This window comes from Diabrotica undecimpunctata, chromosome 10 (genome assembly GCF_040954645.1).
Source record: "Diabrotica undecimpunctata isolate CICGRU chromosome 10, icDiaUnde3, whole genome shotgun sequence".
NCBI lineage: Eukaryota > Metazoa > Arthropoda > Insecta > Coleoptera > Chrysomelidae > Diabrotica > Diabrotica undecimpunctata.
In genome coordinates this window covers 73,380,752-73,394,188 of record NC_092812.1, presented here as the reverse complement: position 1 = coordinate 73,394,188, position 13,437 = coordinate 73,380,752, and the positions used below count along the sequence as shown (strand labels likewise).

At 32.8% G+C, this 13,437-nt stretch overlaps 1 protein-coding gene across 1 annotated transcript in view; it reads right to left on the bottom strand.

Annotated features, from left to right (window-relative positions):
- Window positions 1-1,221: 1,221 nt before the first annotated feature.
- Window positions 1,222-13,437, bottom strand: part of lbk (leucine-rich repeats and immunoglobulin-like domains protein lambik) — a 43,428-nt gene continuing 31,212 nt past the window's right edge. The window contains exon 10 of the mRNA XM_072546706.1: window positions 1,222-3,011. Within this exon, the coding sequence (XP_072402807.1) occupies window positions 2,572-3,011 (440 nt within the window). The 3' untranslated portion in view covers window positions 1,222-2,571. The remainder of the gene's footprint in view (window positions 3,012-13,437) is intronic.

The window sequence follows — 13,437 nt, the reverse complement described above, 5'->3', positions numbered from 1 at the left end:
GCAGCTCTTTGTCAAATTTATATTGAATATGATCTTGTTTATCGTTTGATGATTTCATACAATTCCGGTTTTAACATTGATGTTACAAATGGTAATTTTTTTTTTGTCAACCAAGATATCATATCCATTTTTTAGGATTACTGGTGGGTGCTTTATTAATTTGTACATTATGATTTGACGCATTATCAGTAACAACAGATACTACAGGCAAATTGGGGATTAACTGTTCTTTCATCCATTTTTCGTCATTTTCTGAATTCGTATTATCATGAAAATCTCCTGTCTTGGCTCATGATTTAAAAATCAAAAGGGCATCTGTCCAGCTATTTGGCGTAGTGTGCCCTGCATGTACATAGGTTTCATCAACATATACAATTGACTTACCTTCGCTTCTGTAATATTTAATTTTATCCAAATACTTAATGCGTAGAGCACGAATGTCTTTACGTTCAATTAATACACGGGGCCATTATCTTTCGTTTTCTTCCATTTAAATCCCAAATCTTTCACAGTTCTGTAGAGAGAACTAACACTTCAAGCCCACTCGTACACCTCTTAAAGTCTTTTTGCAAAAGCTTCAATGATACAAGACAACGTTCAGTCTAATAAAAACGGTGAATGGTATTTCTAATGAAATGTTTGTCGGACTTTCTCAAGTCTGTCACGGTTTCTTTCCTTTTAGCAAGTGTAGTAGGTAGAAATTTTAGTGAATTATTTGACTCTGCGTTTGTTAAAATATTTGCTTGTTGAATGATCCTTTCTACTATATGTAAAGATACTCCAGTAGCTTAGCTCACACGTTTTTTAATATTGGTTCGATTATCTTCAGGAAATAGTATTTGTATATATTTAAATACATTGTAAACTATTTTTGGATTCTGGTGTCAATCTGATCTGTTTACTTGTACTACACTTAACAATCTCCATTCTACAAAATAGTTCTAATACGCGTATTAGCACCTTTCTTTTTTCGACAACACAATCATCATCATCACTGGCTCGACAACCCTTTTTGGGTCTTGGCCTGTTCCAGGATTCTTCTCCATTCTGATCTGTTTCGTGCTTTTTTTCTCCAGTCTTTTATTTTTAAGGTTGTTATATCATTTTCTATTTGTTCTAAGTATCTCAGTTTCGGTCTTCCTCTTGTTCTTTTTCGTACTGGCATCTGTTTGAATATTTTGTTTGGTATTTCGCCTTCTTCCATTCTTTCTACATTTATAATATCCGGATCCTGGTATATTTTGTATAGTTCAGAGTTGTATCTTCTTCGCCATATTCCGTTTTCTTTTGTGCCCTTATATATGTGTCGCAAGATTTTTCTTTCGAAGGTGGCTAACAACGTTTCCTCTCTTTTAGTGAGTGTCCAGGTTTCTGAGCCATATGTGAGTACCGGTCTTATTAGGGTTTTATATATTTGGCATTTTGTTTTTCTTGCGACGTTATCTGATCTTAGTTGCCTAATTAAGTCATGGTAACATTTATTTCCAATAAATATTAGCCTCTTCACTTCCTCCGTAACGTTATTATCAGACGTGACTAGGGATCCCAAGACGTAACTCGACAACATAATGAGACTAAATTACTAACTCGTTTTAAATCCAGTCACCAGAAATTCTGGGAAATAATTCTTATCAGTTCTTTGTATGTCCTTAATGTATGTCCATAATGACTTTATAATTAAGGTTTTAAGATAACCGACACTAAATTAAAAATTTGGCAACTTTTATCAAACTTTATAGTATCAATAGTATCAATTAAAGATGGTATTATAATCTTCTGTTAAAATTTTAAGTTCACGTGCCGTAGAAAATTTTGAAAAAAGCGATAACTAATATTTATATTTAAACAGTGTCAGTACTGAACATTTTTACTAAATTGCTGATTTGACTAAAAAGTTTGGTATCGATTAAACAACCTGTGTAAAATCAAACTCCATTTATTATTTAAGTGAGTAATAATTTTGTAATTAGTGCGGTTTCAAATATAAAACAATCTTCTCAAATTGTTTTCTATTATTCTATTGTATGTGCGATAAATTATTTCATGGACGCGCTCGCCACTCGGTTTGAAATACCCTCTAAAAAACAAGAATTGTTAAAAAGAAGAATTGACAGATATCGAAATTTTTGTGCCGACGGTCGCGTGACCGACGATCGCCATCAGAGGAGGAATTTCTTACATTGCTCTAGGAAACTGACATTTTCACACGCTAAAGTGTCCCATGCTCTACTATTAAACGACGGCAGACGAGACGTCTTTACACATTCACTCAATGCTTAAACAGCATTCCTGACTAATAAATCCATTTGCTCTTACGAAAGGTCAGTTACAACTCTAGATGTATGTAAGAATCATTCAGAAGAAATCTGTCGGAAAGAACATAACAACCGAACACAAAATTTGATAAAACAACTAGTAGATAAATACAATATTTAATACAACATCTAACTTAAACAACGTATGGAACTATATTCCGCCATAAACTAAGTATGTATATTAAATTAGCTGGTTAATATTAATACTTTAAAAATAATTGTACGTTCAAATACTGGCCCAAGTATTAGTATTACCTTAACTATCTAAAGCCTTTACAACAGGCAAACTGGATTCTGCCGTTAAAATCCGGTTATGGTTCGTAGGGTAGTGCAATAATGGCGCTTGCGAATTATTCGCTTCTGAGCTAGTGTTAGCAGCATCAGGGTTGTTAGTAACAAAGGTAAGCTCTTCTTGGGCTAAATTATCGTTACTACGTTTAGCAGAATCTCCCGTGCCGCTGTCTTTACACGAAGATTGGTCCGAAATGTTATCTGAACTTCGTTGCAGTTGTAGTTGATGCATGTGGCTACTGTCACCTAACTCCGGAAGTTCCTCCATTTCGGTCTGTATGACCGGATTGGTAATTTTGCGTCTCGTTTGGTAGATAATTACTACCCAAATTATAGATGTCAAAACTGCGCAACAGACTACCGAAATTACTATAATTCCCATTAGGTTACTTGTATCGGTGTTGTCTAAAAGGAATAAAATAAAATTAGATGCCAAAAAATTGTATTTTTGTTTTTTAAATAAAATATTGTTGATATAACATTAATCTAAAAACTGTTACATTTATTGCATATTGTTCTTCATATTGCATATATTATTACACAAATATAGTTATTTCTACTTACAAAAATTTAAGGTATTCCCGTTTCAAGAAAATTAAAAATATTTCTTTAAATAATGAGTATCATAAATGAAATATTAAAAAAAAAATATTGAGTTGTACATCTTAAAAATATAAGAAAATCATAATTTTCTTTTATAGTTCACCCTGTATACGAATATTCTTCAATGATTTTTGTTAAACTTAATTTAAAAACAATAACATATTGTTTATCGTTTTAAGTAATACTGATAATGATTTATGTATTCCTTATTTATACAGAGGGTATTTATTTCATTACTACATCGAAATAAAAAATGGTTATAATTAATTAAGTACCCTGTATAATAGTGTGAAACTTCATATTTTAAGAACAGATATTATGAGAGAAATCTAAATATGGGAAAATATACAGGGTATCCTATTTAAAAAATGTTTGCTTTATCATGTAGATATTAATCACTCTGTAGAATTCGGCATATTTTCCAAGCCTTGAGAATATCATTGCCTACATTTTTTCTATACTATAACTTATATACTACTTACTATAACTTTTTTCGATATTCTGTACCATAATAGAATTATCGAACAATATCGCATTTAAAAACTGACCCTATGTACAGGGTGAAAAGCACTTAAATAAAATTAATTCTTTGTTTTAAAAAAATATAAAAAACGCTAAGACCCATCGACTTTTATATAAATTTGCGCTTTTTAAACAAATTAAATGTACAGTTTGATACACGCAAGTTAGCATAGTCCATAAGATTTATTTTTAATGGAACACCCCGATTTCAACGAGCTATAATCATGAATATGGGTCTATAATGAATAAAGGGTGAACTTTTGAATGTATCACAGACGTCGTTGATTTTGGGTGTACATCAAAGACGTCTACGATTTAAAATTATTTTCGATTATACAGGGTGAGTCAGAACGACAGAATGAACCAAAGTTGTTTTTTTAAATGAAACTTTAATTTTATATTAAAGCAATTTTAAATGTATTTTTTAAAAATATGATTAGTTTATATAAGGTTTTGTAGTACTAAAGTTATTAAGTTTTGAAATAATTACACTTTTCTTGAGAAAAACGGTCAAATTTAAAGGGCTGTGGATTGAATTTCCAAGGTAATAAAAATGTAAATGATATATCAAAAATTTTCTAGTTTGGAATCCAGCTATACAATATACAGTGTTAACACTGTTTTCAAATACCAAATTTTTTAATTTTTTTTAAATGTAACATCCTGTATATGAGTATTGTATTTTGTAGAAAACATCACAACCTTTCTTTTGGTATGAGGTTTTACATGCCTAGCACGTTTCGTTTTGTAGATATTTAGAGAAGAAGAAGAACTATTTAGAGAAGAAAAATTATAAAAATATAATCTAATTTTATAAACATAAATCAAAATATCAAAGACTAAAAAAATACGTATGCTAGTAAAATTAATGAAATTCATCACTATCAAACCTCAGCATGTTACAAACGAATAAATGCAATTAACATCCATAAATTAATTGTTAAATAAATGAATTTATGATCGCTTTGCTTTACAAAATTTATCCGAAGTTAAATTGTATTTTCGAGAAAGATCAGTTAAATAACTTTTTATTGTCAGTACCGACAATCTGAGAACGTACAAAGTATGCCTTGAAACAAAAAAACGTTAAATGTATATATCAACTTGTGTCACAAAAGCTGGTAATATTGTTGTAGTTACAGCATATTTGTAACAAATTTTTATACTTTAAATATGAATTTTTCAACTGAGCTGTTTACTAGCTTTAGAAACTATTTACTAGCTTTAAACATGTATAATCAGAGATATCCGCGGAGAAGACATCTTATAAAAAAAAGTCTTCGTATTTGTTTATGGCCCCAGCACATCTGTTGCTCTTGGTCAGTCTCAGGTTGATTTCAGTTTCATCCGTACATGTCTGATCAATAAGGGTACCTAAGTACGTATATTCATCCACCTTCTCGAATTCTACAACTGGTCAATCCTTCACCTCTAATTTAAAGGTGTTTATTCATTTTTTCCTCGAGATTTCCATGTACTTGGATTTATTAATCTTAACCATCAGTTCAATTTTACAGCTTTCCCGAATTTTTGCAATACTAGCCAGTTTTTACCATTTGTTGCAATGAGAACCACATCATCCGCGTATGCTAACCATTGGTGCTCTTTGTATAAAAGAGTGCCGGACCTATTTATCCCACTAACCCTTACAATTTTTTCTAAAACTATACTGAATAGCAAGGTAGGCAACGGGTCTCCTTAGCAACACTTTTTTTCAGTTCGAATTCTTCTGAGACTACACCGTTGCATTTCACAGCCAAAAGAGAAATGTTATGAACAAAAATGCAAAGAGATATAGTAGTTAACAGCAAAATAGCGACAGGTTGAAGAGATGACAAAAGCTATTCTTAGATGAAAGACCAGAATTAGCACAACATGAAGATACGACCACTTACAGTGGGCCAGATATAACGAGGAAGAAAAAAACTAACAAAAACAATAAAACTAATACAAGGTGTAAGAGCATACATACAAGCAGAATGTACAAATAACCACCGATTAGTACTAGGGAAATCCATATATACGAGACGACGACAAAATGACAATATCCAAAAGTAGAACTTCTACAACAATTTAGTATTCATTATATGAGAGTAGACTACAGAATATACTACAGATGCACGAAGAATGGACGCCAACAGTAATGTATCAACAACTAAAGTAAAAAATAAACAAAGCGGCAAACGAAGTGCTAGGTTTTGAACAACACAAGAATAAATATTTGTAGAAATACAGTGACGACCAAGAAGAGATGATTAAAAGAAAAAAAGTAAGTTTCATAAATGGCTAAACGACAGAACCCCAGGAACATGACGTACCCTCAGACAACAAGTGAAGCAAAGAATAAGGCTAGAGAAGAACGGGCAGAGACATAGACAAAACGATAGGGTATCATATATTAACGGAAGCATGGAAAAAAATAAAAAACATCAGCAGTAATAAACGAAGTAAAAATATACAGATAATTACATCAAAGGAGCATTACACAAAATTATTGCAGGAGAATAGACCGGAGTATATCTCATGAGAAATGTGACAACAATAACAGAGGTATATCTCATGAGAAATGTGACAACAATAACAGAGGAAGCCGAAATCACAGAGGAAGATATAACTAAACTGCTAAAATATGGAGGCGCAAGGACCGTGTCATTCATACGAGTGTTATTCAATAAAATCGAAGCAAAGGAGATTTCAGAGGAGTGAAATCTATGATATATCTCCTCCATTTTCAAAAAAGATTATAGAAGGTCACCAAATATATATAGAGGGATCAGTGTAACGGCTTCAACAGCAAGAATCTTGTCCACTTGATCCACCAAATCGTGTCTAGATAATATATTCATCATGAGACAGGTGATAGAAAAGAACAAAGAGAAAAATATTAAAACACATAGGAACTTTACAGATCTGGAAAATGCATATAATCGTACCCAGGAAACAACTATGGGAAGCAATGAGAAAAATGCACGTTAGAGAGAAATGGGTGAATTAAACACAAAGACTATAAAAAATCAGAGGAGCATATAAAGTTAGACAATGAAATAACAAAAACAATTACCGCACATCAATCTCAAACAGGGATGTGGTCTATTACCTACATTTTTTAACATTATATATATATATATATATATATATATATATATATATATATATATACAATCAGCTTTGAAGTTTAAAGGGATGGTATAGAAAATGCGGAACAATGGGCATACCAGTATAAGAGAATATATTACATTTACCACTTTTCGCAGATGACCCAGTTATTTTTGAACAAGACAGGGAGGATATGGAAATTAATAAAGGAAGAATATGAGCTATGGAGACTCAATTTAAAAATGTGTAAAAGCGAATACTTACGTATTGGATCCGATCTTGAAGATTTAAACTTAAGTTTAGAAGAACAGACTATTTAGGGTCAATGATAAGCCGAGATGATCCTTGTATCAAAGATTTAGAAATGAAAACAGCATGTGGAAAACAAGCCACGAAAGCACTGCATGCAGTGGTATGGAACAACAGTCTACCCAAAGAAAACAAAACAACGTTCTTTCAGAGCATAGTGATGAATATTACCCTATATGTAGTGGAAGTATGGCCAATGACAAATAAAATAAGAACAGTTGAACTGGACTTTATGAGAGGATGTCTACAAATCACCAGAGCGGATGAATAAAAACAGAGGAAATATGAAACAGAATGGAAGTAGAACACTCAATTACAAAAAAGTTGGAAAACAGAGCCCCTGTAATGGTATGGGCATGTACAAAGAATGCCAGAGCACAGGTGGCCGAAAAGAATATTGGACTGGGACCCGCCGGGAAAAAGACCTGCTACAAGATGGAAAACATACATAGGAAATACTATGATAGATAGGGACCTCGGAGAAGGTGACTAGGAAAATATAGTGCTGTGGAGGACGAAAACAGCCAACTCATAATGGGAAAAGCCGAAGAAGACAACAAGGCAGCGGGTCCCGATCAAATCCCAGTAGAGATAATAAAACTAATAGAAGAAGCAAACACTGAAGTCTGGGTTCCTTTATAATATTACAATATACAATACAAAAGTATTGTATCTTGTCCTGGTTTACAAAAAGAAATATCGCGGTCATATATAATTATAAGAGGTCAAAGAGCGGAGGTGAACGAATTAATAAACCCGAAACACAGCGAAAAGGATGCATGAAATGACTATCTAAAGAAGTTGTATACAGAGGAACAACAAATGACGTTAGAACCACGGATACCAGAAATTACCATAAACGAAAAATAAAAAAGCAAGCATGATGTACAAAACACTTTAAAAACTAAATAAAGAACAGAAAAGCTGCTGGTAAAGTTGGGATACCAAATGAATTGTTGAAATAAGATGAAGTGAGCAATCTACTCTGTTTACTACCCTGAAACTTACAACAAAATTTTGCAAGAAAGAATAAATCCTTACTCATAAATTCACAAACTTAACAGAGGAGCAACAAGGTTTCCGTACGGGAAGGTCGTGTACAAATGCAATATGCGTCATAAAACAGATTACAGAGAAAGATTTAGAATACAATAGATCCGCCTTCCTATGTTTGATCAACTCAAAGGAGGCATTTGGCAAAGTAAGACTTAAAAATGTAATACATCTCTTGCATAATAGAGAGATCCCGCTGGATATTATAAAGAAAATAAAAATAAGACAGGAGGATTCACTAAGCTCAATCTTCAATCTAATCACGGACGAAGATATAAAGAACGTCAATAAAGGAAGAGGATACAGAATGGGAAACAGTATGATGTAATATTGATAGCCCAAAATAAGGATAGAGTAAAAGAATTTAACATGATGATTTTAACTCAGAAAACTAGAACAATAGTAATTAGTAAAGAACCAATAATATTTAAACTGGAAGTCGATGAAGTTAGCATTGAACAAGTAATGGAAATTAAGTACCTAGGGATTACACTGTTTAGCTATGGAGACATTGAAAAAGAAGTAAGAGATCAAGTACAAAACGTAACTGACAAATTAACTTTGAGATGAAATCAAGAATCTATAAGGACAGTATATGACCAATAATGACGTACGCATCAGAAACAAGACCCGACACAGACTAAGCACACAGACTTCGAAACGAAGCTCGAATAATCGAGATAGAACTTCTCCTCTTGAAAGCTACTTAATTTCTGTATGTAAGAGCAAACTGTCATGAATACATTTCGGAACACAAAAGCCGAAATAGTCTTTAAGCCGAAATAGTCTTTAATTCAAAGCTTTTGACTTAATAAAATTTACTGCATTAGCAACGTCCTTCAGGACCTGTCTTAATTGATCTGCTTAAAGCAGTCGTACCTTGATGGTACGACTGCTTTAATTCGTATTACAATGTCTCCATCTTTTCCTCTCATTGTACGTGCACCATCTGAACATACCCCCACGCACTTCGACAAATCCAAACCATGTTTTGTAATAAAATCATTCACTGTATTAAATATTTCTTCTTTTATTTAATTTCCATGCAAAAAGCGGCAATAGACCATTAACTGGACAAAATTTGTTATATCGGTACTTTCGTCCATTTGCAAGGCGAAAAAAATACTAGACTTTATTTGTTCTATGACGCTTAATATTGGCCATTTCAAGTATTCTACGGCTAACTGCACTATCAAAAATGAAACCGAATTCACTTTTTTGGCTGCCTTTCCCCCCCAAAACACAATTTAAAATGTATTTGGCAGTTGGTAAAATAAGCCTTTCCCCAATTATACAGTGTGGAAACCACTTATGGAATAAAATTGTTTGTGTCCTTATTTTAGAAAATAATAAAAAACGTTGAGATACCTTAACTTTTAAATTTAAATGTTCTCTTTTTAAACATAAATTTGAATGTACAGGGTGATCCACGCAAGTCTGGCATAGTCCATAATCTGTATTTTAAATGAAACACCCTGTATATTTTTATATTTTTAAAAGCTCCTTAACAACCTGATCTCAACGAACTATATCATGTAGGGTCTATTATGAATAGTACAAGGTAAAATTTTGTAATTAAGTATAATTTTCTTCAAGACAATTAATTCATAGAATACCCAAGGTAATTGATTGGATTACATTAAAATAAATGCTCAAAATGCTCCACCTTGTTGTTGGCAATAACAGAGTCTCCTATAAAACTCGTCCTCAACTTTGTTTAAAGTTTGAGTTGAAATATTCCGTATTTCTGTAGTTATCCTTTCTTTGAGGTCTTCAATGCTAGTTGGTTGTGTTGAACATACTCTGTTCTTAAAATAACCCCACAGAAAAAAATCCAAAGGTGTAAGATCTGGCGACCTAGCTAGTCACTCAATAGTACCGCTTCGTCCAATCCATTTATTAAAGAAGATTTCATTCAAGTAATTTCTCACCATTAAAGCATAATGGGGTGTTGCACCGTCCTGCTGGAACCAGACAGTATCATGCAGTAGGGTCAGATCTATTGGATTGGGATATAAGTTAGCCAACTGAGGAAGACCATCGTCTCTTAGCATGCTTAAATATTTTTCTGCTGTCAAATTACCATCTACAAATATAGAACCAATAATATGATCTCCTATAATACCTGCCCAAATATTCAACTTTTGAGGATACTGAGTGTGTGTCTCACTCATCCAATGAGGATTCTCCTCTGACCAATATCTACAGTTTTGTCGGTTTACCTCTCCGTTCAATGTAAATGTTGATTCATCAGAAAAAAGAGTTGTGCCAAGAGCTATTTCATTTGTGTTAATTTTATCCATCATTCTTTCGCAGAAATCCATTCTATGATCTGGATCGTCTTCTGCTAGCTCCTACACAAAAGTCAATTTATATGGATGAAGTTTTTCTTCATGGAGACATCTTAGGACAGTTGTGTGACTCACATTATTTTGACGTGCAATTTGACGTGAAGTTGACGTTGGATTCTCTGCGACACTTAACAAATATCCACATTCACCTCATCTTCAAAGAAGTTCGGTTTTCTTTTTAATGGTTTGACATGTCTAAGTTCTCTGAATTGTGCATAAATTTTAGTCACAGTACCTTGTGGAATATTAGGCAACTTAGGATACCTCTGATTAAATAAGTTTGCTACTTCAACTTGACTTGTAATCGATCATCATTAAAATCTCAATTCGGTGATTTTCAGTTAAATATTTCAGTTTTATTTCTGCAAGAAATTAGCTTTTAATTAGGAATTTATTATTTTAATGTAAAATGTCAACACACCAACAAGTGATTGATAACAATCCGCATTATTTACCGATTGAGTTTAATTAGCAGACTATCTAGACAGTTTTTACCTATTCATGACAAAAAATGTTAACACGGTTACTAAACAGAAATTTTCCCCAATATACTGACACTTAGAGTAGAAGTGTATTGTCTGTATTTAGCTAATTTAAAATAATACCATAACACGTGATAAATTATTAATTTTAAAATTTCACCTTGTATTATTCATTATAAACCCTACATGATATAGTTCGTTGAAATCTGGTTGTTAAGAATCTTTTAAAAACATAAAAATATATAGGGTGTTTCATTAAAAATAAGGAATATGGACTATGCCAGACTTGCGTGGATTACCGTGTACATTTAAATTTATGTTTAAAAAGCGCACATTTAAATTTAACGTGTCCCAGAGTTTTTTAGTATTTTCTATAATAAGGACACAAACAATTTTATTCCATAAGTGGTTTCCACACTGTATGTGGTTCTCCACACTTGTCTATTCTTAAACTGCCCAAAAAAGAAGTATATATATATATATATATATATATATATATATATATATATATATATATATATATATATATATTCGGTTTTTTTTATAACGTCTTACGACGTTGTCCGACTCCCAAACGCCACTGTATTCTGTCTTGAGTTAGGTTTTCGTCCAGATTTCGAGCGCTAATCGCTTTCCTAACTCCCAGGTTCCAGCTCTGTGGTGGTCTTCCTCGTTTCCTCTTCTCTGGGGGTTGCCACATCATCGTTTTTTTTAGGCAATCTTTCGTCCCCCATTCGGCTCACATGCCCATACCATATGAGCTGTTTTCTCTCAATATCCTCAACTATAGTGCCCTCTATACCCATTTGTTGTTTTATCACTTCATTCCGTATTCTGTCGGCTCTTGATATTCTCATCGATCTTCTGATGGCATCCGTTTCCGTGGCTTCGACCTTTTTCTTATATTTTTCGGTTATTCTCCATGTCTCAGCTCCATAAAGTAGGCTAGTTTTAACCATTGTCTCATAGATGTTCCATTTTCTTTTCTTTGATATTTCTTTACTCCATAGAATTCCGTTCAAACATGCTATAGCTCTTCGTGCTTGTACAATTCGATGTTCTATTTCTCGTTCGTCTTTTCCACTACGGTCGAAGATGACGCCCAGGTATTTATATTCGTTGCATGGATTTATTTTTTGATTGTCATCGATATCGAGTTGTTCTGCTTCAGCTCCAATTGAGAGGTATTTTGTCTTTTCTAAATTTATATTTAATCCCCATTTCTGGTATTCTTCAATTAGTTTTCTAAGCATGTATTCCATGTCATCTTTGTCATTTGAGATCACCACCTGATCATCTGCAAACTGTAAAGTATATATGTAATCCTGATCGTTCAATTGTATACCCATTCCTTTGACTTTCCTTTTCCATTGTTTCAGAGCTGCAGAGATATAAATCTTAAATAGAGTCGGAGAGATACAACATCCTTGTCTGAGACCCTTAGTAACTGCAAATTTTTCAGCTAAGAGGTTTCCGAATTTCATTTGGGAGTTTGAACCATAATATAGATCTTTGAAAGCACTAACCAATGTTTGATGTATGTTTGATGTGCCCAGGACTTCCCATAGTTTATTTAGCGGGACTGTGTCATATGCCTTCTCAAGATCTACAAAAGTCATATGTAACTCTCTATTTGTCACAATTTTCTTTTCTATAATTTGTTTAAGACAGAAGATGTTATCTGTACATGAACGACCTGCTCTAAATCCTCCTTGTTCTTCGTCTTCAGACGATTGATAATCTTCCTCTATCAGGTCCCGTAGTATTCGACCGTATAGTCGACTCATTGAACTTGTGACCGATATCAAAAAAGAAGTTATATTAATATTAAAAATTATAAAATAGTATTTTCGTTGCTTGAGGAGAACGAAGCTATTTTCTTCTGTCCACCTTTAAGTTTAACTCTTATTTAAAAAAAAAATTAAAATTAAAATGACGCTGCAGCAAAAACAACTTCATTGAATGATTTGGAAATACCTCAAAACATATTACACATTGCATCGCCAAAAGAAAATGCAATTTTTAAATAATTTGGATCATATCGTCTATAGAGCGTTTCACGTTCAGAAAATAACATTGCAGAGATAGGGCCATGTATTTCTTATGGACGATAAAAGAGCAGCGATGCCACGATGAACACAAGCACGATTCAGGGTTGTATAATTTGTATTTTCGTTTTCACAGACATGAATTAAATTAATGTTTTTTAACGTAATTGACCAAAAATGCCCAATCGAAACAAGAGATGAAAAGTAGGGAAAATGATTTTAATTAAATAAATAGTATTTACAAAAGATAATTTTATTTTATCTTATTTTAATTATAGTAACGACAGTTTATTTGTTTTTCGGTAAGAATATCATATACCATGAATCATAGAAATTAGTAGAAAATATTGCTTAGTTAAATCATGCA